The sequence below is a fragment of the Esox lucius genome, chromosome 15 (assembly GCF_011004845.1).
Source record: "Esox lucius isolate fEsoLuc1 chromosome 15, fEsoLuc1.pri, whole genome shotgun sequence".
NCBI classification, from domain to species: domain Eukaryota; kingdom Metazoa; phylum Chordata; class Actinopteri; order Esociformes; family Esocidae; genus Esox; species Esox lucius.
In genome coordinates, this window is record NC_047583.1 from 5,985,920 (window position 1) to 6,013,497 (window position 27,578).

General features: G+C 44.2%; 2 protein-coding genes across 10 annotated transcripts in view; one reads left to right on the top strand and one right to left on the bottom strand.

Moving 5' to 3' along the window:
* Positions 1–1,241: 1,241 nt before the first annotated feature.
* atl1 (atlastin GTPase 1) lies at positions 1,242–14,634 on the bottom strand. Of its 3 annotated transcripts, none has more exons than XM_020054018.3 (16): positions 14,489–14,634; positions 11,268–11,518; positions 10,730–10,864; positions 8,973–9,077; positions 8,681–8,731; positions 8,487–8,543; positions 8,234–8,326; positions 7,916–8,054; positions 7,107–7,234; positions 6,480–6,536; positions 6,292–6,363; positions 5,402–5,554; positions 4,755–5,033; positions 4,218–4,232; positions 3,804–3,941; positions 1,242–3,437 (listed from the first exon to the last, which is right to left on the bottom strand). In XM_020054018.3, the coding sequence occupies exons 1-15, from the start codon at positions 14,520–14,522 to the stop codon at positions 3,816–3,818; spliced, it is 1,695 nt and encodes a 564-aa protein (XP_019909577.1). In that variant the 5' UTR covers positions 14,523–14,634; the 3' UTR covers positions 1,242–3,437; positions 3,804–3,815. The 3 variants fall into 3 exon arrangements, with proteins under 3 accessions (XP_019909577.1, XP_010894589.1, XP_010894592.1); XM_010896287.5 differs by having other exon boundaries at positions 1,242–3,440; XM_010896290.5 differs by lacking the exons at positions 1,242–3,437; positions 8,234–8,326 and having other exon boundaries at positions 3,746–3,941.
* Positions 14,635–14,825: 191 nt separating this feature from the next.
* Positions 14,826–27,578, top strand: part of map4k5 (mitogen-activated protein kinase kinase kinase kinase 5) — a 44,451-nt gene continuing 31,698 nt past the window's right edge. For 4 of the 7 annotated variants that reach the window (XM_029125488.2, XM_029125489.2, XM_034297220.1 and 1 more), the window contains exons 1-4: positions 14,827–15,165; positions 15,641–15,942; positions 19,537–19,594; positions 25,898–25,988. In XM_029125488.2, coding sequence (XP_028981321.1) covers positions 15,835–15,942; positions 19,537–19,594; positions 25,898–25,988 — 257 coding nt within the window. In that variant the 5' untranslated portion in view covers positions 14,827–15,165; positions 15,641–15,834. Of the gene's footprint in view, positions 15,166–15,640; positions 15,943–19,536; positions 19,595–25,897; positions 25,989–27,578 lie in introns of all 7 variants that reach the window. The other 3 variants (XM_029125490.2, XM_029125491.2, XM_029125492.2) reach the window with 3 other exon arrangements.

A 27,578-nucleotide genomic window follows, 5' to 3' on the forward strand; every position in this document is an offset into this window, starting at 1 on the left:
ATAATAATAATTAGCTACTGTCAGTAAATGAAGACTGTTTGGATGGTATTATAGTGTCTCACCTTAGCATTTTTTAAATAAACCTCTTTCCAGTTTCAGTATGTGTCCATTTGGGGCCTGATGAAGATGACCCCGGTGTTCAGCTGTAGGTGGGACGTCCTCCTTTTAGACATTAAATCTCTGTATGAATTGAATCTCTCGGACAACAGACATTATCTCCTTTTTATTCAAAACGAGGATTCTGTGTTGTGACTGGCTGTGTTTCATAACACTATTCTGGAAGACCATGAAGAAATCACTGTGCTTCTGCTGTTAAGTGTCCCAAATTGCACTCTATTCCTTAAATAGGACACTCATTTTGACCAGTGCCCTATCATAATTAGTTTACAGTAAAGGTATTGGGGTGCCATTTGGGCCTGAGGCATTTAAAGTACCAAACCTCCTTGTTCAGAAGTTATAAAGACATCAAGACATGCATGATGACGTAACCATGACAACCTTGCAGGTTAAATTATTAACAAGAAAATGGGCCAGAAATAATTTAGGATTACTGGTCCATCTCTAAAACGTAATTATATACTGGAAAGGGATAGTTGTTTTCTCATAAAATTCAACACCCTACAATCTACAAATGCAACAGTCTGACAAGACCACTCACATGCTGTCTGCAAAAATGAAAAGCTTCCCAGGGCAAAAACAAGCAACATTTAAGTAATTTTGCAGATATTCCTCTCCAGAGCCACTTACAGGAGCAATTAAGGTTAAGTGCAAGGACAGATTATTCAGTTTGTGGATTGGATCAAATTACCTTTTGGTTATATGCCTGAGACTCCAATCTCTGCCAATCAACATCAAGTATAAGCTGTTTCGGTTTGACTCTGAAATATTTTATTTTGTAGAAAGACAACCATAAAATACGCTCAACCAAAAGCACACTGTAGTTTAGCTTTCTGGTGCAGTTAAACGCATGCTGATATTTCCACACTTTGATGTCCAAATAAAACTAAAATATCACAGGTGGGATAACAATTTGAATGTACTTCTGCTCTAACAAAAGTTAACCTAATTGTTTCAATGACTGTTTATCCAGGTAAGAGGGTGCGCTCCAGACCAATCTTTTCAGCTAATCAGGGCTTTGCATCTACAAAAATTCCCCCAACAATTCCTAACCCCAAACTTAACCGATTGAGCGTTTCGGGGGCAGAGTAGTCAGGAAAAATACATCGAAATTAATGAGACAATTACACACAAGTAATTTATTAGACATCCAGTGAGGACTTAAAACATTTATTTCTATGGAAGCTTGAATTAATCAGAAACTGAGCTGTTATTTGTGGAGGTTTATCAAAGTTGTGTGGCTTCAGTTGGGATTCATTTAAATCCACTGTAGCAATGTTTACACAGTGTCTTTCTTTGAACTATTTTTCCTATGCTCCAGACTCCAAACCACAACTGTCCCTTAGTGCTAAGAGCCCTGTCTCACGAGCCTCACCTTCCCACTTTTCTATCAGTAGAAATGAAAATATTGTTTCTGCGCCGGCCACATTAATTCCAAAGACCCGGTCTATGTAGTTTTTTTTATACAGTCACCGTATGGGGTTAAGTGTGTTACCATGTATATTCTGCTGCCCCTCCCTCGCGCAATGTCCATTTAAAAAAAATCAATCCACGTTTCTCTTTTAAAGTGTCCTGACCAAACCGTGTAATGCTGACTAACATGAGGCGTGTGGGATAAATATAGTCCACTATATTGTAAACGTGGAAGTGGTTTTGACGCACAACATTCTCTGCATATCTCTACCCAGGTTTGGGACAATAGTTAAAAGCTCTTCCTTCCAGATGAGGTTAGAGGACCGCACTGTGTTCTGGCATGGGCATCCTTTCTGTAAAGATAGCAAGAGGACTTCACATTGTTGTAACATGGACATCCTGTCCATAGAGCTAGTTAGAGGACTTAACTTGGCTGTAGCATGGACATTCCCAAAGTAGCTTATGGTTTTATTTAGGCTGGGATTCATTAAGACCCACCCTGCCGCATGTTTACACTGTCTGTTTTACAATATTCACCCGGTACTCAGACATACAATTCTAATTCTGTAAAGGGGAAGCATTCCTGTGAGAGGGTCGTTTGGTCCCCAGGACCAGTGTGTGTGTGTAAGTACATCTGTCGGGTGGAAAAACCGCTACTGCGTAAATACTACAAAGCCGGGCTTTACTGAATTGAGCACTGTGTATTTTTTGTGTTCTGCCCAGGATATCAACGGGTCTTTATGCAGCTATATGACAACAAAAATGTGGTCGCACGATATTGGAATACAGTATCTGAATACTCCAAAACAAACAAAACTTAAACACTGAAGTACAAGGACAAGCACATGCCCCAACATTGTTCAGAAATACACCAAACCTGACCCAAACTTAAGAGCCTAAATTGGTAGACAATTTACCATGCTGACAAAAATATATATAATATTTAAACAGAAATGTCTGACACAAATGGCACCCTATTCACTATATAGTGCACCATTTTCCAATACCCCTTTCACTATATAGTGCAATACAGAGGACACGTGAGATGCAATCATCGGCTTTCAAATAAATGCATTTCCTTGGGCAGCATCTAACTTGACACAACATGACAATCAGTATACACTCACCAGCCACTGATACACTCGTACACCAGCTGATTAACACAAATTGCAGAACAGTGAATCATGTGGCTTCAGCTCAACGTATAAAGCATGCAGACATGGTCAAGCGGTTTGGCTGTTTGACCAAACATGTAAATGGGGAAAATGTGCGTTTTAAGCGACTTTGACCGTGGTTTGTTTGTTGGTGCCAGATGTGATTCCTGGGATTTTCGCAAACTTAAGTCTCTAGTGTTTACAGAGAACTGTACGATAAACACAAAAACATCCAGTGAGCGGCAGTTCTTTTGGCGAAAACCCTGTGTTAATGACAGGTCAGAGGAGATCAGGCAGACTTGTTCAAGCTGACAAAAAGGCCACAAAAACCAGTCTTTACAACAGTGTGGTGAAGAAATACATCTCTGAACGCACATCGCGGCAAACTTTGAAACGGATTTAGGCAAAACAGGGTCCTACCCGATCCTAGATACAGTAGGTGTACCGAGTGAAGTAGCCAATGAGGGCACATAAACCACGAATCTGCTGTCAGCCAGGCGTCTACTCAGTTTAAGGCTCCGCTGAAGGGCACAACAGTTTGACCCCATTCGTGAAATCGGCAACATTGTCTTCCCGAAAGATGGCATCATTCAAATGCCACGGCAGTGCCGCGAACATGCAGGCGGCCGCGCGGGCCGACAACGCCATCTGACGTAAGACAATGATGTCAAGTCGGGTAACTGTCCCTCAGTCCAAACGACTCGCTGACCCGTTCGGTTCCCCTCTGCTGATCCGGATGCATGGACAGATGCTCTGCTGAACAACAGACAGCGAGACAGAAAAGGTTGAACACGGGCTCCCGGGTGAAGAGCGGTTATATTATGAGACAGCCATTGTTTGAAGGCGACAGGAGACAGGACCTCCTCCGGTTCAGAGGGGAGCCCCTGCCACTGTCTCTGGGACGTAAGAGTCCATACTAAACATTAAAACCGTGAGTGTTCCAGCCAAACCCCTGGTAAACCGTGCTCTGTGGGTGAGCGTGCCTCCCCTTCCTACCTGCACCAACCCCTTGATCCTCCCCCACCTGCCCTAACCCACCCCCCCCCCCCCCCCCCCCCCTCCATGCCCCGCTACTTAAGAGGTATTCAGCAGTCACTGCTGTGCCCTGGTGCAAAGCACCTCTGAAGGTCGCTAGTTCCTCTTCCTGTGGGCCTCCTCTGGGGCCTCTCTTCCCTCTCCGTGGGCCGGCTGTCCGGGGAAGGCGTGGTGGTACAGGTGTCTGTGATTGGCCGCTGCGTTATACAACTTGTAAAGAGCCTGGACACACAGACAAGGAAGAAGGAGTTCCTTCTGACATTCTGAACACTTTCGAAACTATGTTGCAGTCAGAGAACTGTTCTTTGTTTTTTAACCACGCCTTAAAAACAGGGTTCTAAAACTAGCTGTGTATTTTAACTGGGGTACAGCTAGCCCACTGAATGGAACTTGCCAACTAACCATTTGAGGTTTGAATAGGAGAATCAGGTGAGTTAATTCAGGGATAGGAATATTTGAACGCACTGAGTATTTTTTCAAATACTCCTCAACACCTACCTCATTGGTGCTTCCCTGTGGTGAAACAGAGAGAGAAACAAAAAGAAAACTGTTTAAGACCAAGAGGAAACATTTCAGACCATATGTAATGTATGTAAATTGAAATATTTATTTCCCTCAGAAAAATCTGCTTATTAACGTTATGCCCAGTTGCTGTACTGTTGAGCATAGTGGCGTGTGTCTTAACCTAGTCGTTCAGACACTTCTGTACATTTGTCCCTAAGCTTGACAAATCAGATCATGTCTGAAAAATTTTGAATAAAGAGACCCTGTCTAAATGAATGATGCCTATGAACGCTGTTCTACATGAATTCGTGTACACTGACACAATGCCAGGCCAGATCACTGGTTCATGCTAACATTACCCAGATGCATTTAAAAATAAGTATATAAATATACACTTATATATACACCGATCAAACATTCCCGTCCCCACCTAGAACGCTCCCAGACAGTCCTAGCCTCCTTCACTGAGAAACAAGCTCAGTCCCCCCTAAGTGTATGAGGCGTGCGACCGCGTGTTAACCACCAACTGACCTGGTCCCAGAGTGCTCCCGCCACCTGGTCGATGACCTGACCCAGCTCGCGGTACTCCCCGGAGTAGCGTATGTAGGCCCAGGTGCACAGGGTGATGAGGGCCAGGCCCAGGATCATGTTACACACGCTGGCGATGATGTCCACCCCCACGAAGCCTGTGATGCCGGCCGCCACGTACATGATGAAGATGACCACGAAGAGCGTGGCTGGGGTGCGGGCGGCGTGGAATATATTCTTGGAGTCGTTGTGTTTGATGTACTGGACGAACACCTCGTCAACCTGGAACAAAGTCGCCGTCAGTCCGGGTGAAAACTGATTCCCAGGTTCTTGGAAAACCAGAGCATTTGAGAAAACATTAGTCTGGATAGTGGTTATGAAAGCAGTTGGGTTTCCCACTCGGGAAACAGGTGTGAAGTTTCAGCCGGGTACAGATCTGGCACCAGCCTCGACAGTTGTGAAGTTTCAGCCAGGTACAGATCTGGCACCAGCTTCGACAGGTGTGAAGTTTCAGCCGGGTACAGATCTGGCACCAGCTTCGCCTCCCTTAATCATAAACCTTACACCTGTCGAAGCTGGTGCCCCTAATCGTAAACGTAACCATTAGTGGGGAAAAGACTAAACTGATCTCGGTTCCCCCCACGTCCTACCTCTCCCTCCAGCTGTAGCAGGTAGCGTCGACTGAACTCCTCCCCTCCCATCTTCTTGACCCCCCGGAACACCTGGAGGGCCTCCTCTCTGATGTCACTGTGTCGGGCCTGGAGCTCTGCTGGGGCCAAGAAGGGCCGATCGCCTCCACAAACCTGGGGAGAGGGGGAGAGGCTGTGAGAGCGGGAGAGGCTGAGAGAGCGGGAGAGGCTACGAGAGGGGGAGAGTCAGTCAGAATCAGTGCACACAGCACATACACTCACCCTTCAGGATGTAAATTAAATCAAATAATAATTTAGTTAAAGTGCATTTTGCAAGTCTCAACACACTCTACAGAAGATAATTACAAAACATGTAGAGACCTCAGATTCAGACCTCTTGGTGTAAATGTCTCATCTAGCAGACTGCCAGGCCCAGTCAGAACTACAGTGTATTTAAATAGTAATTAGTGGCCTTTTCCCTACACGGATCAGTTGGTCTTTTTGCCATGACACACACTGTCAACTGTGGGACCTTATAAAGACAGGTGTGTGCCTTTCCAAGTCATGCGCAATCAATTTAATTTACCACAGGTGGATCATGAAGTAGAAAAATGTCTCATGGATGATCAATGGACACAGGATACACCTGAGTTCAATTTCCATTGTCACAGCAAGACAACCGATCTGTGATATTTCCTTTTATTTTTTCAAATACATTTGCAAACATTTATCAAAACCAGTTTTTGCTTGGTCATCATGGAATAATCTGTGCAGTTTGATGAGGAAAATAATATTTCTAACCTGTTTCAGAAGGTGTAATGTAGCAAAAACATGGAAAAAAAGTCCAGGAGTCTGAACACTTTCCGAATGCACTGTACATGTCAGGTCCTCAGTAATGGCCCCACTCTTACCTGCTCCATCTTCTTGCTGTACAGGTCCTTAGCTGCGGCCACTGCTGCCAGGTTGTTAGCCTCCGCCGTGGCCTGTGGTAGACATGATTACAGTGACAATGTTATGCTCTTACCCTACAATGCCGTGATGAACAGTTACATCTGGTAGGTAAATATATTGCAATACTGTGGGCGTTCTGGTTCTGCACCTGAAGCATGGACTTGGGGTGCGGCAGCTCTTCACCCTGATATATTTTGATGTATGCCTGGGAGAGAAAGGAGATGGTCATGAACAAACACTTCTTGAAATTAAATCTTTTTTTTATTGACTGGTGTCCCTAAATATAACTGCTTATATCGCCAAGGGGAAGTCAATAGCGTTCTGCTCCTGAACAGAGAGTTAACCCAAACGTTTCCTCCCTGTAACATTCCCCCAAGGTCATTGCTAAAAATAAGAGCTGGTTCTTAACTTGCCTGGTTAAATAATAGGACAATTAAACTTAAAAAAATATATATTTTTAAGCGGGATGACTATTTTCACGGAAGAAGATTGCTATTCTCAGAGGAATTTTTCAAAGAGAAAGGCTATTCTTTACACTCTAGGGAGACTATTCTTACAGGTGAAGACTTAATCATTGGGCAAAACTATTAATCACTGGCAAAACTGTTCTTCACATGGGAAGACTATTCATCACTGGCAAAACTGTTCATCACATGGGAAGACTATTCTTCATTGTCCATCCATACCACATATAACCAGACAGATTCCAGTTCAATTTGTCAACTCCTGATGATAACCAATAAGACAGCACAAACAGATTAGTGACAAATCGGACCTTAAAATACTCCAGCAGGCCTCTGCAGGTGATGTTGCTGCCATTGATTTCCTTGACATCTAGGTTTTTGGGACTCAGAAGCCATGGGACCAGAATCTTGAGGTTATTGATGAACTCACGGTCGATCTCTTAACACAGATCAGGGAAAAAGGAACATTTAGGAGAATGGTGGGAAAATGTAGCCATACACCCCCCCACCCCCAGGGACCTTCTACAAACACCAGTTTTTTCTGATGTGGTATGGTATAACATACTGGTGTGTGTTAAATATTGAGATATATATATTTTTTTTTTTATTGCTTGGTCTTATAATGCAGGGCTAAAAACACGGTCTAATAAATTATTACATCTGGTTTAATAAAGGTTAGATAAAAGGTTAAATCTGGTCTAATAAAGGTTAGATAAAAGGTTAGATCTGGTTTAATAAAGGTTAGATAAAAGGTTAGATCTGGTCTAATAAAGGTTAGATATAAGGTAAGATCTGGTCTAATAAAAGGTTAGATCTGGTCTAATAAAGGTTAGATAAAAGGTCAGATCTTGTCTAATAAAGGTTAGATAAAAGGTTAGATCTGCTCTAATAAAGGTTAGATAAAAGGTTAGATCTGGTCTAGTGGTCTAGGCTGCTGGGTCGGATGCACATTTACTGACGCAGCATTTTTTCAAATTCTGCTTCCAGCAAAAACTCTCTCCTCTAGCAGAAACTGTTTTCCCAATGCCTTCATGTAATAAAGCATACATACCTGCAAAAATTCCTTAAAAAAAAAAAAGACAAAACCTTGAGTAAAAATCCAGTTACGTGTGCAGGTTACCTTTGAGTCTGCCGTCAAAGTTTGGGTTAGTGGCCACTTTGAGGCCAGGGTGGGGCAGCAGGAAGCAGGAGATGTTGGTGAAGCAGGAGTGGATGTGCTTCCGGACGTTCTGCAGCTCCTCGTGTTGATTTTCAGAGATCTACACACAATCACAGGACAGCCGATCATAGCGCAGGGCCTCCAAGGTTTCTGCATGTCTTACAGTTTTACCTCTATAACACGACTGGACTTCATGCTCTCAGCAAATGACACAGTGTTAATATAACTGCCAATGTTGTTATCTTTATATTAATCATTGTGACATCGGTGACCTCTGACCTTGAGTCTCTTTTCTAGGAACTTCATGCCTCCTTCCTGTCCGTAGCCAAACTCATAGGGAAAACTCCAGTCCCGCACAAGGAATATCATAGACTGAAGCAGTACACAGGGTTCACAGTAGCAAAGAAGCATTAGCAAAGCCAATCTCTGTCAAACGGAAGCTACCAAAATAGAGAAATCATTAGCACTCTGGTAATCCGAAATAGAACTCTGGCAAGCTAGAAACTAAAATAACAGGAACTGAGTTTTCTACCTGGAATGGTTTCAGAAAAGTCTCCTCCATGGCGAGTCTGCCATACTCAGTGAAGAGCTACAAATGTCACGAAGGGAGGATAAAAAAAATGTAATAATCATGGACCATAGTTCATCATCAGAGTGTCTCTGGACCTCAGTGACAACACATCTGACACAATATGTGATATTAATAACTGCCGTCAAAATCTTTACCTGCAGGTGCTGAAGGTCATCCTCCTGGACATTCTGTGAGATGTTGTACACCTACGAATCAAAGGGGAAAAAGGAAAGGGTAGCTGACATGGTGAAAAATAGCACCAAGCCAGGCAGTGTACCTGTGTATGGAAAAAGACTGGGAGAGAGAGAGATGGAAAAGATGAAGATGGAGGGAGAAATGGACAGAGATGGGAAGATAGAGAGATGAAGATGGAGGGAAAGATGGACAGATGGAGGGAGAGATGGACAGAGAGACAGACGGAGACAGGTGATGGAGTGTCCGTTGTACCTGCATGGAGCTGATCATAGTGCTTAGAGCGAAAACGGTGGCTGAATCCCTCAACGTTGACTGGCTGTCAAACGTGCCCTGAGTATCCATGAGCAGAACAGCCACCTGAGGGACGGAAAAATATAATCATGTTACTTTAATTATGTAATATTACACTTTAATGACACAGGATTGGTATAAAATATAATCTTCAGACATATGTATGTTTCAGACATAGGGTATACGTTTGCATACCCTGGCAGAAATGGTGACATTTCTGCATTTAATTAAAGAAAATGTTTTTTGTTTTTTTTATCATATGAAGACATGTATTATCACATAGTTATTTGGCTCCTTTTCAAATCATAATGATAAAAAGTTTACATACCCTTGAATGTTTGGCCTTGTTACAGACACACAAGGTGACACACACATGTGAAAAAGGCAATTAAAGGTGAATTTCCAACACCTGTGGCTTTTTAAATTGCAATTAGTGGCTATCTATAAATAGTCAATAAGTTTGTTAGCTCTCACATGGATGCACTGAGTAGGCTAGATACTGAGCCATGGGGAGCAAGAAAGAACTGTCAAAAGACCAGCGTAACAAGGTAATGGAACTTTATAAAGATGGAAAAGGATATAAAAAGATATCCAAAGCCTTGCAAATGCAAGTCAGTACTGTTCAATCACTTACTAAGAAATGGAAAATTCTGGGCTCTCTTGATACCAAGCCAAGGTCAGGTAGACCAGGAAAGATTTCAGCCAAAACTGGCAGAAGAATTGTTCGCAATACAAAGAAAAACCCACAGGTAACCTCAGGAGAAATATAGGCTGCTCTGGAAAAAGACTGTGTGGTTGTTTCAAGTAGAACAATACGACGATACTTGAACAAAAATGAGCTGAATGGTTGATTTGCCAGAAAGAAGCCTTTACTGCGCCAATGCCACAAAAGCCTGGTTACAATATGCCCGACAACACCTTGACATGCCTCACAGCTTCTGGCACACTGTGATTTGGAGCGACAAGACCAAATTAGAGCTTTATGGTCACAACCACAAGCGCTATGTTTGGAGAGGGGTCAACAAGACCTATAGTGAACAGAATACCATCCCCACTGTGAAGCATGGTGGTGGCTCACTGATGTTTTGGGGGTGTGTGAGCTCTAAAGGCATGGGGAATCTTGTGAAAATGTATGGCAAGATGAATGCAGCATGATATCAGAAAATACCGGCAGACAATTTGCGGCCATCACAGTCTCCCGACCTTAATATCATCGAGCCACTCTGGGGAGATCTCAAACATACGGTTCATGCAAGACAACCAAAGACTTTGCATGACTTGGAGGCATTTTACCAAGACGAATGAGCAGCTATGCCACCTGGAAGAACTATTACAAAAGAACGCACGCTGTCATGGATGCTAAAGGGGCCAATACACAGTATTAAGAACTAAGGGTATGCAGACTTTTGAACAGGGGTCAGTTCATTTCTTTCTTTCTTTCTTTCTTGCCATGTTTTGTTTTATGATTGTACCATTCTGTTATGACCTACAGTTGAATGTGAATCCCATAAGAACTAAAAGACGTGCGTTTTGCCCGCTCACTCAAGTTTTCTTTATGAATGGTAAATATATTGCCATTTCTCCAAGGGTAAACTTTTGAGCACAACAGGTACATTTAATATCTACAATACACTTAAAAAGTCCCATACTGAGCCTTTACCCTGTAATTTGGGACACAAACAAACAGGAACTAGAGGTCAGAGTTGAGGACTGGGTACCTTGCGGCCGTCTGGCTTGTCCACTAGGAACACCTCGCTCCAGATCTGAATACCCGTGGTTTCCCTCTCAGAACCGCCCCTCCAGGAGAAACCAGTCAACGGCTCATCTTCTTCCCCCAGCCAGCTCTCAGACGCCTGTGGACCCAAACACAGAACGGCCGGCGTTGGCCCAGAAGACAAGTACAGAACAACGCCTTGTGGACCTATCCAGCTACTGTCAAACTACACCTTGACCTCGGGACAGTACAGAGACATGACGTTTAGTCACAGCAGCCTCGGTCGGGTTGGGGGATGGGTCATAGCCGGGTCAAGGGACCTAAATCCATCCCCAGTCCCAAGAGTCAGGTCCTGTCACTGATTTATTAGTTCCACTTCCTGGGCATTAGTCTGATGGGTGCACGTCCCAATCTTTAACTCGGAGCCCATTGAAATAAAGACCCTGACATCAAACCAAAGCTAGCAGTTGGGCCGCGCGGGTGGAAACACGGCCTATTGAGGTGTGGGGGTTGCCAAACCCTTTGCAGATCTCTGCCCTTACCTGGCTGTACATGTAGCGCAGCATGAAGTCCATCAGGAAGGACTTGCCCTTGCGGAACGCCCCGGCCACCGATATGGCCACCACTTCCCTGTTTTGGACCTCGTCGGCCAATAGGATGCGGCTCAGCGCCGCCTCGTCCAGCTCAAAGGTGTGATCGTCCTTAACTACCAGCACCTGTATGGGCCGCGCCCGTCCATCGGGCTCCTCCTCCTCTGAGCTCCAGTCGTAGGTCGCTTTGTCTGTGAAGGATCCTGTCACATTTCAAAACGCGAATGAGAGTGCCGTACGTCCTATGACGTAACCCGCCTGAGTCCGCAGTGACACGCTATTCCCTTAAGTGCGCCATGTTTGACCAGTCTTCCATTTGGGATGCTACGGTCAAAAGCAGTGCACTATAAAGTCATTAGTGTGTTATTTGGGATTTTAGGGTGAAAAGCTGTGCACTATAAAGTCATTAGGGTGTTATTTGGAATGCTATGGTGAAAAGTAGTGCGCTATAAAGTCATTAGGGTGTTATTTGGGATGTTAGGGTGAACAGCAGTGCACTATAAAGTCATTAGGGTGTTATTTGGAATGCTATGGTGAAAAGTAGTGTGTTATAATGTCATTAGGGTGTTATTTGGAATGCTATGGTGAAAAGTAGTGTACTATAAAGTCATTAAGCAGTTCTTTAGGAAATGGAATGAGATAATATTGATCTGATAACCAGCTGATATTTTATGGTTCATGGCCATTAACACTGCCTGCCATTAGCCAATGCTACTGTTATATCCATATTTCGATACCATTTCATGAGACAATTCCATAGAAAAATAGTAAATGACCAGTTTGGTGTTTTTAAATTGCATCCTCTTTACGGCTTATTAATTCTCATTAATTAATAAACATCTCTCCCCAGGAAGCCACCGGAAGGCCCAACCATGAACCCCGCCCCTAAAAAAAGTGGAGGTGTCAAAGTGTAAATATGCATCCTACTCCCTTCATTAGTCCACTACTTCTGCCTGGAGAAATTCATGCCAAAGGTACCACACTGTACAGGGCATTAGGGTGGTGTTTAGAGCCATACTGTCGCTGAGCAGGGTGTTAAATCCTGCAATGATTCATGTTAAGCACGGGCTCACTTGAGAACAGAGAGCGAGACAAAGCGAGACAGACTGAAAAACAGAGAGAAATGGAGAGAGAGACAGGGAAAGAGTGTAAAAACAGAGAGACAGGGAGAGAGAGACAGGGAAAGAGTGTAAAAACAGAGACAGGGAGAGAGTGTAAAAACAGAGAGACAGGGAGAGAGTGTAAAAACAGAGAGACAGGGAGAGAGCGAAAGAGGGAGAGCTTTCTTCTTTCCGGGCAAGCAGTGACTCAGTCTGTCTGCAATCTGCCTGCCCCTCCACTGTCTCCTGGGGCCTGGTAGCTGTGTAGGCCGCACAATCCTAGCTACAGATCCCGTAACTTGTTTTGATCGTCATGTTGTTGCTGGAATTCTCCTTAACAGCACGATACGCAAACATGCAGTGTATTTGAGGTTTAAAAAAAAAGGATCTTAAAGTTAGTAAAGTCCCCCTTTCCTAGTTAGACTTAATAAACCTGTCAAGACAATGTTTCTGTTAATTACGATCCACATGTCAATGCACATTCCTAGCGTTGTAGGATTATTTTCTTAATGTTAGAAACACACTCAAACCCATCTGCTTACAGTGTCCAGATTGAGATACAGAGTCCCATCCGGGTGGCTGTTTAGCCATGTGTGTGGTCGACAGTAGACTGGGTTGTGGGTTAATGTGGACACACAGAGGCGATGACACTAATCGTTTAGCCTAGCTAGTCTGTTCAGTTAACTTTCCACACCGTGGCCTTCTCTCAATTTCCGGCGATGAGAGTGGGAAGAGGACGTGAGAAGTGGAATATCAAGAGAAGGCTGCTGTACCCTGTCTCATGTGCCAGCGTTTCAGATTGACTCTGACGTCTGGACTGTTAGCTGAACAGGTCGCGGTGCCCTGGGTACATTCAGAATCAGACACATTTACTCTGAATTATACTTACTTCAGACTACATCACCCACAACCACTCTAAGCTCTAACGCTGCATTTGTAAGATGACACAGCACATGAGAGATGGCACGACTTAACTAACATGGCAAGCCTGAGTCCTAAATTGTACACTATTCCACACATATGGCCCTAATAGTAAAGCTGTATAGGGGGGATATGATGGGGGGGGGGGGGGGTCAAAGCAATGATCTTAAAAATAAACAAAATACAAACATATTCCATCCACACTACGGTCCCAAATGACACACTACGGACTTCGAAGTGCACTGTTTTTGGCCAGGGCCCACATGGTGCCATCTCAGATGTGAGTGGATCAAAATAGTGCCCAATGTTGTGATTAAAGTGTCATTTGGGATACCACCCTAACACACCCACCCTCCAGACTGCTCCTTGCTCCCTCCTCCAGACATTAGTAAACTCTAGAAGGGTCTAGTAGTCTACAGTGCCTGTAACTGGGTCAGTGATCAGAGCCGCTTAACACTCCCTCTATAGCTTAAAAACCAGTCATCATAGCGACCATACATAATTGGCTACGTTATTGTTAATCGGTCCACCGCGATGGCAACGAACTCCTATGCTATATGTAATACCCGCCAAATAATCGGCCAAGTTATTTTCGTACAATTCGCGGGGATAAAACGCATATGAGATCATCATCCACCATAAAGATTGCTGCGAGTTGAAATAAATGGTAAGGATGATGCCATCTGTTTGCTTCAGGTCCACCCAGTTTGTCAGCATCGCCTTTAGAATTTGATAAGCCTATAATACATCAAATTTCCCTATAACTGGCTAATTTAATATATTATGTTTTTGTTTATCCTCTGCCCTCGTAATTCCAAAGAGTACGGGAATGGAGATGCTCAGATCGACGCTGCACTGGCCTGCTTGGGTTACCGTTAGTGTTTCATCTAAACCAGGCTTGGCTGGCTGGGTCTGGTCCAAGTCTACGTTTCTGCGATTTTACGGCATTCAGTAAATCTAACAGTTTGTTCTGGCAAAATGCAAATTAAAACGGACGCTCCATCATGAATAATACATGAACATCTGATCAGCTGCATTGCTGAGACTGCCCATAGCTTAGGAGGCTAAATGCAATAAGCAAAATAGCGTACCCTCTTTTTATGTGCATCCACAATGGATCAAATTAGCAAGCTTCATATACAGAAGACTTACCCCAGCTGTCTCGATCTTTTCGGTTTCTTGCCATGTTCTTCCTTTCGGTTTGACTTGTACGTGCGATGCTAGGCGGCTGTCATGTAGACACGGTCGCTAGGGAGGACCTCTTCAATCCGACACGAAATAGGATGCTCATCAAAGGGAGGATTCAGAAGCGGATGAGAGTGGGGTGCACAGTAATTCTATCAGCCACCAGGGGGTGCTCTTTAGGTGTTTTCCATGAGATTTTGGGGGATATCACATGAATGCTTGCTTCATAGCATCGCTAGGTGGGGACAATTGCACACTTTATGAGGCACAAGCATTAGCTGCGTATTAAAAGGAATAGTATCAGAAGCCTTTTGAGCGATTCAACAATGTTAGCTGTTATTTATGTATTGTAATGTATATAGATACCCCTGCACGTGTATGCTTTGGTGCCATTAAGTACATATTTCACGAGTTAGTAGGGCAGCTCGTGCTGTCAACAAGAGGAAATGACATGACAACGTCAAGAGCGTGAGTTTGGAGTTTCAATCCAGCTCGGAGAGTTACCAGCCCGCATTGCTGCCAGCAGAAGTGTACACTTTCTCTGAGAAACAAAGAATCGTTTTGGAAGAAAGTGAACATACATTAGCTATAATATTCAACTTGAACATACGATTTTCGTATGCCATACGTCTACTGAGTTAATGGTAAGTTGACCAGCGTCGTAGACGTCGTTAGACACAGTAGCGAATGTAACAGTACTGTTTTGGATTAATTTAGCTAGCTATTACTGTAGCTAACTATTAGCTCATCGGGCTACTAGTGTAGCTAACGTTAACCAGCCACCTCGCATGACGTGCAACTTACTAACTTGTAGGTAATGCTACGTTCACAAACACTGTTAAACATCGCTCTAATTGACTTATGCTAACGTCACAGATTGTTAACGATGTTGCATAAAAATGTATGTATATAATTGTTAATTTAGTAACCTTGTAGCTTGTTAGCTAACTTGCACGTTCGTTTAACAATACTATCATGCTCGCATTAATCTAGTTGGATATGCAGCAAATATATTTATTTTTGAATTACCTACTTCTGAAACTTGTTGTTTGTACCTACTTACTATCTAGATGTTTTCACACTAGTTAAGTTTTCTTTTCTACTCTGTCCCACCGGCAGGAAATGGACCGGAGGCCAGACGTGGAAGCAGTGCTTCTGCCCCTTTAGAGAAACGGGGTTATCACCACACAAAAATAGCTACTTCTCATCGAATGAGACGGACGTGTATTTGCTCAAGCTAAATAGTTAACTACGTAAATGTAAAGTGGAGTAGCTAGGTGTTGACGAGCTATCCAGCCGGTTCAATAGCTGTCATGGATATCTTTCCAAGACCTAGTGGAGAAATCCAAAGAAAAAATCCACAGCAGGATTTTGAACTAATTCAAAGAGTCGGGAGCGGCACGTATGGAGACGTATACAAGGTATTATTCTATCTTGGTACCATGTAACTGAAGAAACAGCCGTATTACAATTGGGTGCAATTTTCATACTTGTCTAATCAAAATAAGAGCGCACACCTGTCAGGAGGTGAAAGATCCAGTGCTTGAGTGCGCCTGTCTCTTGTAGTTACGTCTTATTGAAACCTGCTTCGACTACATGTGAGGTTGTCAAGGTTGGCTTTCGCTTCCCCCATTCTCTTAGTTAAAACTCAGGGAATGTGTTCCACTTATAAACCCTAGACGTGTTTAGAAGTTCTACAACAAGGCTGTGTTCTGTTGCTTATTAGCATATTTGATTTAAATCTCAGAAACTTATCAAACTGCCAAATGTATTTTGTGTGCGGCATTTGGTTTTGTAAATGCTCATGATTTCATACACACACACTAATCTGTTTAGACATTTTGTACAGCTTTAAGTAAATGGGAAATTGATACCTACAGCCTTGTTATCAAGATCTTTTGTATGTGGTCAGGTCATTCACTTTTGACTGCTTTTAAGAGTGCTGCCTTGTGGAGTTTTGTACAGGCTTTATTTACAGTGATGAGTCACCTACCAACAAAGGCTATTAGTTACTCCTCACGGAGTCTAGCATCTGCCCACCATATTATCACTGGTGTCTTGGGTTCCAAAAATGGTAGCGTTAGGATTTAGGCAACTTCCTGTATGGGCTAGCTTCAATCATGTTTTTTCTAGGTAGCTTAATTGGCAGTCTAATCATGTGAGGTTCAATGTATTTCTCAGGCCTTTAATAGAGTTGAATGTTCTCAGAACACAACCAGCTGTTCCAAATACAGCCTGTACTATTGGAATCAGAATCCTGTGATTGCGATGAAAGATAAGTGTGTAAATAAAAAAATTCAAACGGAACTCTGCTTGTAAATGTGAGGAATCCTATGAGCAGCCATGGCATTCAAGTGGTTATTGGAGTACATACCATCAGAGGTCAAAGCTAACTGGGAGTTGTCCAAAGCAGACTTTGTGCATCTGAGAAAGGCTCAACTTTCACACATGCATACCTCTAAAGCATGGGTATTCAACTCTTACCCTGCGAGGGCTGGGGCCTGCTGGTTTCCTGTTCTACCTCATCATTAATTACACCCACCTGGTGTCTCAGGTCTAAACAAGTCCCTGATAAATGGGGTTGCAATGATATAATGGAGTGGAACTGCCTTTGAGGGGCAGAGTACAGCACCCCGCTCCACAGTGAGGTATTTACTATTCAAAGAGCAAATATATCTTATGGTCATTGCCCTAAAACAAAGTTCAACTGACATTTGGCAGGTCACTTTTCATACAATCCCTGTGTTTTATTTGTTTTAGTTTTTTACCACTGTGGACATTATTATAATTTGTTTACTGTTTCTCAGGCCTACATTACACCCTATTCCCTGAGTAGTGTGCTATCTGACCAGGAACCAATACGGGTGCTGTCCGCGAAGCACCCCGTGTGGTAAAGCATGATGCGGTTACAACCAACCGTAGCTCTCTGGAACGTGTGTTGAAAGTGAGAAGGACGGAGAAGGGAAGCTATGAACAACTCAGCTCCAGTTTCCCATTTTCCAGGCAAACCTACGAGCGGAGAGTGTGTGTTTGCATAACAGAGCAACAACACATTTAAATTACCCTAGACATTTCCCCCCGAGGGGTGCAGTCGGGATCACACAGACCATTGGGTTTTGTGACCCGTTCTCCACAGATGACTGGAAAACCAATTTGATATGGTGTGTGATAGTGGAGACTGCCAGTTTGCCGAGCCCCCGCCTCACAAAACAATCTCTGGCAGGCCGGTCCCGCCCCACACCGGTGGTATGCAACGCCTGGCATTCACCCGGGAGAGCCGCGTCCGAGTCGTATGCGTTACCCTGTTTCCAATGTGGCGTGCAACAAATTAGTGTCCACTTAATAGTGAATAGGGAGCCACGTGGGACGGCGTGCAGGGCGGGGTGAAGAACGACCGGGCCCCTGTCTAAATGTGAGCCCAGAAACGGGAGTGTGTTTCGCCGTGCTGACGGCACGAAATGCTTGAGATTTTGAAAACGCGTTCGGCTGTAGTGCATCAGCAGGGTTGACACGCTGCTTCATACTGTATCTGTTTAGTCAGGCCTGTGTCCACATTGCTCTGACACGTATTTATGGCCTGTTTTTAATGCCGTCACACAGTTCCACTGGGACTTCCTGTAATCTCAAAGTGGTATTGCAGAAGGCCTTTTGTTAAAAAAAAAATTACTTTTACATACTTTTTGAGGTGTATTATTATATTCAGCATGACATTTAGCTGCTGGAAAATGTGCATCCATGGTTGAAATAGGACTCAAAGGGGCGAGGAAGTAGAATTTTGGGACTGAAGACAGCAATATGAAATAGCGCCTTACGCCTTGTGAATGTATTTGTATGGTGCTTAACAAGGATTAAGAATGAAGGCGCTAAATATTCACCAAAGAATTATCATCAAACATTAGGGGTTTGATTTTTTTTGGGGGGTGGATGGCAATGAAGGCTGGTAGGCCTTTGGCAGATGCTCTTAGTGACATTTACAAGCAATTACGGTTAAGTAATTGTAGGCTCGGGATTCGAACCAGATCCTTGAGTTACTGGGATGCCACTCTAACAACTTGCCCTACAAGATCCGGAGCCTACTGGTTTTCTGTTCCCCCCTACCTTTGAATAATGTTTGTCTGCATTACATAAAACCCTGGGATGAATAAGGTTAGAGGGTTGCAATGACGGAATGGGGTGGAACTGGCTTTGAGGTCCAGAGTTGAGTTTCAGGGACTGTAGACTCTCTGTATATAAACGGTGCATTCATAATAATGAAGGTGACACCAACCCTACTATTGTGGCAATTAAGAGGGTTCCCCCATTTTCTTCTCACCCTGGGCTGTTTTCTTCTGGCGCACCCAACACCGTCTTGTTGAAAGGTGGACAGACATCATTCTGACACACCATGCACCCGCACGGCTTAAGGGACCTAACCTAGACTAGCGTCTTGAGCTGGATTTGAGGTGGACGGCGACCTAGTTCCTTAGCGCCAGATGGAAACCCTGACCTATGACCTGGTGGGGTGGATGAACCACCTCTGCCTCCATCACCCCAGTTCAGGGAGGGGGCATGTTGGGGAGCGGGGGTGCCAATGAACCAGTGGCTCATTGAATTTTGTCCGGGTTGGTAGAGAATGTTGCCAACTAGCTCGCTAGTCAGTTCGAATGTGTCTTTTCAAATATCTCATAGCATCTGTTTTCAGCCTGGGCCGGTATAATTTGAAGGATTAAAGGCTGAATCGTAAGTACTGATACTGTTTGGGAACAGCGGGTGGGAGGTGGGGGGTAAGATACTGAGCAGATCACTGGGGAGGGGGTCTTATATTTCATGTTCTATTGTTTAATCCAATGTCATTGCATTTTCCTGTTAAGTCATTAGAGTAGCTAATTGAATTTGTAAATCTGTCTACCTATCAGGTGGATAATCTAAGTAAATAGCAGATAGCCAAGGGTTAGTGGAGTTATGTTACTCTCCAACCAAGGCTGACTGATTGGTCAGTCCGTAAGCAGTTGTCTGATTTCTTATTCTTTTTTCAGGCTCGAAACATACAAACAGGGGAGCTTGCTGCGGTCAAGATTATCAAACTGGAACCAGGTGAGTTGGATCTACCTACAGTTTATCTCTCTACCGAATGGTCATGGTGATGCAGTTGCAATTTGTGAAGGTTTTGGTAGTGTCACAGGCCAGTAGACAAACCCATTGAGCAGTGCTGGCTCCAGGCATAAGCGACCAATAGGGGAGAGGGGGCCCCAAATCAAAATTTGCTTAGGGCCCCCAAAAGGCTAGAGCCGGCACTGCCACTGAGGCATGCAGTGCATTCATTCTGCCATGTCATTGGCTAAACATTTTGTTTAGCCAATGAATGAAAACAGAATGAAATGGGATGGGACTTACTTCTGTCCAATAGAAGCTGTTTAAAAAACAAAATGCTAACAAGGTTTTTTTGTATTATAAATGCAATCTCAGTATTTTCCAAATACATGCTATGCAGTAATCTCCTCTAACGAAGAAGTGGATTCATGTTTTTTTCCTGAAGAGAGGAATGGGATGGATAATGTTGGTCTCCATGTGTGTTGGCCCAGCGTTTCACCGTGTGGCCCGGTGACAGATGTAAAGTGTCCCAAATGAAGCCTTATTCCCTGGACAGTTTTGTTCAGTGCCAATAGTACTCTGGTCTACAGTAGTGCACTAAGAACGGAGTGTGCTTCCATTTATGACATGGACAGGGACGTGATCCAGATTAAAGGGATAAACACCAGATGGGCTCCGGGCCTCAGGTCTGCCGCCCAGACAGACAAACACCAGATGATCAACATACCTGCTGTCATTAAGGAACACAGGATTCCTACTCTGTTGCCTGGTTCTCCTAAGCCTGGCTCCACATCTGTTTGTGTTCCTCAGAGCAGTGGAAGGGGGTGGGAGTGTGGGGGGGGGGGGGGGGGGGGGGGGGTTGGTGCAACAGCACAAACAGCTGTGGGATCAGCTTGGGCGTTGTGCTCTAGCTGTCATGATGCTACCTGTCCTGCTGGAGACCGGCCTCTGCTTTCAGGCCGACGTGTGTAATTAATGGGTGGAATGGAGACGATGGAGTTTGTCTTGTGTGGTTTTAACATGTTGAATGAGTAGTGCTTCGACCCACCAAACGAGCCCAGGTCCGATTTTCCCATGTCACTCTACGCGGATAACTGGGACATAAGTCCCTCCTGGGATGTTCTGTCGCCATAGGTGTGACCATGGGGTCATAGGAGGGTTAGGTGTGACCATGGGGTCATAGGAGGGTTAGGTGTGACCATGGGGTCATAGGAGGGGTAGGTGTGACCATGGGGTCATAGGAGGGGTAGGTGTGACCATGGGGTCATAGGAGGGTTAGGTGTGACCATGGGGTCATAGGAGGGGTAGGTGTGACCATGGGGTCATAGGAGGGGTAGGTGTGACCATGGGGTCATAGGAGGGGTAGGTGTGACCATGGGGTCATAGGAGGGGTAGGTGTGAAATTGGACTACAGTTTTATTGTATGTCTTGCTTTGCACCCATTGTTTTTTCGTCCAACTTGTGCTTCTGAGCCAGGAGAAATAATCCAATTTAAATATTGTGGTTAAATTTAAAGAATGAAAAACTGTCTTTGCCTATTGTACTTGTGAATAAAGTTTTTTTATTTATTATAAAAGGCACTTTGACAACTGAGAGTGGGTCCGTTGCAGGTGGTGAGAATAACAGTAGATCTCATCTTATATCTAACGACGAAAGCTGGTATCAGTTCTCTTTATTGCAGCCTGTGTGCTGGCCGCAAGAAAAACCGTCTCCGAAACGGATTGGTTCTCACACTGACTTTTACCTGGCCTGTCCATATAGCATGTTTAGGAACACCCCAAATATTTTTTTTTACGCAGACTGGGCTCTCCACCATGGATGCCACTAGAACCCCCCCAGCATAGAGAACACCACATTTATAATGCCCAGCTTACCTACCTGCATAGAAACGTGATTGTGGGTACACTAACCAGATGTCTTAAAGCCATGACCCATATGCATACATTTGTTGGCTCTATGCTGACCTCTTCACAGGGAAGTGTGACGGGTGCCCCCGCAGAACCTAAAGTGCAGTCACAGACGATTGCGTTAGTGGCGTAATAAACCATATTTAAGGTATGAATGCTACAAAACCTGGCGCACAGGTTCTTGTAATTTATAGGTCCAGGTGGGTTGAAATGTTTATGTGCAAATGCAAGCAAAATGAGTTGTACTGGAGAGTCCTGCCAAAAACAATCTGATCTGGCAGAACTACTGATCCATCCAATCCTTTACTGCGTCATGTTCTAAATGCAGTGCTGGTCCTAGATCAGCCCTGATACTTTTGATGAATTTAGTGAACTCGGGTGCAGGGTGTCTTGTTTTTACAGTTTTAGTTTTTTTTCCCTCTTCGTCTCGTCAGTTGAACACCTGATCACCTGTGACCTGTAGAGATTAAACAGGTTCATCCAGTTCCCGGGGAAGCATTGCTGTGAAGAGAGCACCTACAGGCTGTGAACGGGAGAAATGTCAGAAGAGAGGGAAAGACAGAGGACGAAGGGGGGGGGGGGGGGGTGAGAGGACGAAGGTTGAGGGTGAGAGGATGAGGGGGAGTGAAGAGAGGATAGCGAAAGCATCTAAGAGTGGTCCGGTCTCCTTGGTACAGCTTTGGTGCGAACACACCCAGGCATGAACACGCCTCTCTCAATGAGCCTGCTCACAGTCAGACTGCATCCAAGGTCTGTCGTGTAGCATGTACATCTCAACTGGTTGCTAGAGGTTATCTCTCAAGGCTGCCAAACCACAGAATACAGCTCCATAACCTGATCGTTACTGTAACACTGCCCCTGTTTGGGAAGGGCGAGGTGGCGTCGTTATGCACTCCATTTGGATGGCCAGTCTGGGATCTGTCTCTCCGGGGACTTGAGTGAAGTGACGACGCTGCTTTTGTTTCACCTTCTCCGCTGCCTTGGAAGTGTGAGATCTGAACGACAACGGTTTCCCTGTCCCTGAACAGGCCTGTGTTCTGTGCCGAGGTGGAGCTGCTTTCACGTGTCCCCAGTCACACCCTATTCTTAATACATGCACTGCTTTTGAGCGGGGCACTTATGGGCTTTGGTCCAAAAGTAGTGTGCCATGTGGGGTGTAGTTTTATGTTCAGCTCTGAGGGAAGAACTCATTCACAGAGGAAGTGGCCTGGTTTTGAGTGTTCTAGCTGTATGAAAACTACGTTGGTTGCTCTTATTGTGGGCTTGCTCTCGATCCTTGTCTCAAATGGCAAGCTATTCCCTTTTTAGTCCGCTACATTTGACTAGGGCTGTATTGGCAGTAGTACACTACAGGAATAGGGTGCAATGTCGAATGCGAACCATGTCAGGATTTGTTTTCTGTTTCTTTATAACTCAGAGTGAAAATAGACCCCTGACAGCATTACGGTGTGGTTTCTCACGTTCTATTTGTTGAGATGGCCGACAGACAAGCCGTTAACACCCGTCAGTGTTACTAATTTCATTTAGTCAGCCGCGCCCTCCGTAGAATCGTTCAAGCTGAATGGGGAGAGAAACTGTACTCTGAAAAACCTGTTTTATGTTGGGAGGATAGCTTGGTAATGAGCCGCTCTCAAAGGTTTTCACACTCTTGGACTTTTACACTTCTTACTTTGTTACTACATGAAATCAAAAGTCCATATTGTCAAAGTGAAAAATAACAACAAAAAAAAAGTTAATTGCAAATATAAAACCGAAACGAATTAATTGTGCAAGTATTAAGCTGTTTGCTGTGACACACTTGAATGAACTGTGGTGAAACCAGTTGTCGTTAGAAGTCACATAATTAGTTGAACTGCGTCCCCCTGTGTGCGCTCAAGGTGTTTCACATTATTTTGTCAATTGCAGCTGTATATGAGAGGTCCCATAGTTGGTTAGTACTATAAGCCTAACCCTAACCCACCTCTATGTGAGAGTGGCAAAAATCTGTTGTTGGAAAAAACCTAATCAAATTTCGATTAGACTTTGCCAGAAGGAATGTAGGAGACTCAGTATAAATGATAGGATTCTGTGGTCTGATAGAGCTGCTTAGCCTTAATGTTAAGTGCTATCATCCTTTGAACATCATCCCTACTGTGAAGCATGGTGGCAACATCATGCTGTGGGGATACTTCTCTGTGCCAAGACCAGGAAAGCTTGTGAAGATGGTGGACTTTCAAGTTATCCTTGTCATGGGAACATTAACTGCAACTGTAAACTGTAAAAAACCTTTGGTTAGTTTTAGGTTTCGTTCAGGAAATAGTGGTTTCCAACAGCTATTTTACCTCGCTATGCAATAAGTCTAAGTAGTAATTCTCCTTCTTATTGCTATGGTTTACAAATAAATACTGCAGTGAAATCCATCAGGCCGATATATTCATGGTTTTGCTGGTTGGTTATGAGAGGGGAGTTTCTACAATCTTTGTTTTCTTGTATTCGGTTAATAGTTGTATTCTGTAAACAGCCAGGTAATTTATGTTTTTGAAAGGCAACAGACCATTTGGCGTATTGCCCCGCTTGTCGCTAAGTGCGCAGCACCTTGTGCAACGTCAGTCTAGTTCAAATATACAGTAGTTAAACATTGTAGAGAAGTAGATCCATTTAATGTTTTCTAGCCCTGGTATGTGCCGTCACGCTAACTTGTCAATGTTTGGCTTGACGAGGACAGCAATGGATTAGACATGAATCCAAACAGATATGGAACTAGATTGTTAACAGACTGAACTTAGAAGACTGTTGTTATCAGGATGGAGTTGAAGAGCTTGGACTGCCTCTGTTTAGTGGAAGAGATGGGAGGAGGAATAAGAAGAGCTTGGACTGCCTCTGTCTAGTGGAAGAGATGGGAGGAGGAATAAGAAGAGCTTGGACTGCCTCTGTCTAGTGGAAGAGATGGGAGGAGGAATAAGAAGAGCTTGGACTGCCTCTGTCTAGTGGAAGAGATGGGAGGAGGAATATGAAGAGCTTGTACTGCCTCTGTCTAGTAGTAGAGCAAGACAGCCCAGCACCACTAAGCGGATTTAAAACTGGAGTTAAATGGAGCCTGGCCACGCCATGTGATTCTTAGAGGGAGAGATTTAAAGCTAGTATAGTACCTCACAGCTCGTTTGTTTACCTAGTGGCTAATGCAGATGGCCACAGATGTACACTTTTCTCTCAGATTTCCCAGGGCTTATAATGCCCTTTCCTGAAATCTGTTTCATTCTCCCCTAAATGTTGTTTATTCCGGGTTTTTGTTGTGCTGAACAAATGTATGCAGCCGTTCGTTCACTTTGAGGAGGGGGTTCTTTTGGGTTCTCAGCCTTTTGTTGCTACTGACTGTAGCCACGGAACCCCCAGGCGGATGTTCTCCCCTCTGAACCGGTCTGCCGCCCAGACGGTCTTTAATCTTTAATACGCTGTGGTTTCTAAATAGGGGGCTGGACTCTGTTGGTGCCGCCGATTGAGGAAAGCAGTAGCGTAGGGATTGCCTCATTAGGTCACCTACGACGTACACTGTGTAGAAGTCCTGTGCCTCTGTGCCTCTCCTGTGCCTCTGTGCCTCTCCTTGGCTGCTGAGATCTTGGTTTTTCTTCCCCCACTCGCATGTACAACCGTGGCAGCAAAGTTCTTTTTGAATTGTGACAATTGGAAATGTTTTCTGTCTCCTGAAGAAAGGCTGATGTAGCTGGAAGCTGCGCTGGTTGTCACCTAGCAGCAGATTCTGTCTTTCTCACTGACGCACATGGAAAATGCCACAAAGTCTATTCTAGATATTCAGCCCATAAGGGTATGGTTTGCCTGATGTACAGTCTATTGTAGATATTTAGGCTATATAGTATGGTTTGCCTGATGTACAGTCTATTGTAGATATTTAGGCTATATGGTATGGTTTGCCTGATTCTTGACATACGGTCTATTCTAAATATTTAGCCAACAGTCAAAGTTGCCAGACTCATGGAAGAGACCGCGTATTATAGTATCTGAGCCCTGAACCTCCATACAAATTCATACAGCGCCATTTTGTTTATGGGCTGTGGGACAAAGTACTGTGAAAGTTGGAATTTATCTACATGGTACATTGAGTGTTGGAGTAAAATGCTCTGTGGCTTGGAGCAACTTGGCAAAGCAGGGGGAAAGATTTAGTGATCTCCGTAAGATTTTGAGCCTGCAATCCAAGGTACTTTTAAGTTTTCCCTACGGAAAAATTAGTTCAAGTGTGCCATGGTCCACTAGTTCACTGTAACTATAATTCTGTCAAGTCCTATCAGTACTCAGTGGGATAATATTATTGTGTGTTTGTGTACATGTCTTCTTCGTGTTTCCCCGTGTCTGAAGTACGTCTCTCACTCTCCATGCCTCTCTCTCTCTCTCTCTCTTTCAACAGGAGACGACTTCTCCATCATCCAGCAGGAGATCTTCATGGTGAAGGAATGCATGCACCACAACATTGTGTCCTACTTCGGTAGCTACCTGTGGTAAGAGCCGAGTGGCGTGTCCTAAATGGCGCCCTGCTCCCTCACACTACACGGGGCTCTCTAGGATGCAGTTCTGTTTTGAATGATTCAGAAATGTGACTCATAACAGTGATTCAGAAATGTGTCTGACCGGTGTGATTTACGCCAAACAGGAACATCTCAAGCATCTGTGTGTTAGGGGCTATTTCAATTCAAATCAAAGTAATGAAAGTGGCATTGACTTCCCTTTCATTTTTCGTTGCGCGGTGGTTGTTTATCAGTTGACTGTGTCCTCTGAAGGGCATCGAAGAGGAAGCCCTCTTGGGCGCCTCAGGGCTCGTCTGTGCTTCCGTTTAGGTAGCATGTGTTCGTAAATATCTTGCTACGCTACCTTGTTTTTGTTCATGCCTTTGTCCCGATGGGGGAATGAAATCTCCCAGATGATGATTGTAGTCTTAGTAATGATGTTGAGGGGATACTCTTCCGACGCACCTGTATTTTTGAATGTTTTTGTGATTTCTGTTTTTAATCATACCCCCATCTAAACACCCTAGGTAGTAGTGGTGTGTGGGTCGCAGCTTTTATTTTCCTCCCACAAAGGCCCATAATTCCCTTACCCGACCCTAAACCCGCAAATTCAGGAAGTGCTGCTCCAACATACAGGTCAAGGTCTTTTTTTATTGTCAAAATGCACAAAATGTTGTTTTTCTGAGCTGTGAAGTTCGAATGACATGACATCTACACAGTAGCATTAAGTAAAATATAAATCCAAAAATATAAACCTTAAACTCTGCTGTTAATTTGGACTCAATGGAAGGGCACTTTGATGTTTTTCACAACAGTAACATTATGCAGGGACAGCTTCCACATAGAGATGCGTGTGACCAAGACAATAAGGAACTGAACGTTAAAGAACAACATATACTACACCCAGAGATCAGGGATGTTCCATATTCAGTGTCGTTGTTATTGTTGTTTAATTTCAGGACTATACTAGGAATTATTCTTAACAAGAAACCGGGCAAGCCTAGTTCAGCTGGCCCGCAGTAGAAAATGTTGCTACCTCGAGATTCGAACCCGGGTCGCCCACTACACCACAGAGCTGTACTTTTGTGGGGTGTCAGTATAGCGTCTTGTCTCTATCCTGAACAAATTCTCTTCTGCCACTGGCTGTTTTAATAGTTAATTGGCCTTTCGTGAATGACACTGATACAGTTAAACTGACTAACGTTTCTTACTAAGTTTACCTCCACCACAAATAGCGTCTATGTATGGCGTTTGCCACTGGACGTTTTAACAGCGTATTAGCCAGTAATAAGCTTTACCGGTATCTACTAACTTACTGGAATAGTCATAGGAATTGCAAGCGAGAGTGAAGATGAACTATAGCATGCCAGAAACAGTCAGTTCAGATTTTGGTTTTAGCCACTGAAGTTTTCGTCAATACGGAATTATTCACAATGCGTACTTCACAGATGTTCACTATAGTTCACAAGGCCGCTTCCGCTAACCGCTACGCGGTTTAAGAAGGGTAGTCAGTCAGTCACTCACTCAGTAAGAGACATTCGCCTTTCTTAGCCGGCTCCGCTTACACGGTCTGGAAAAATTATT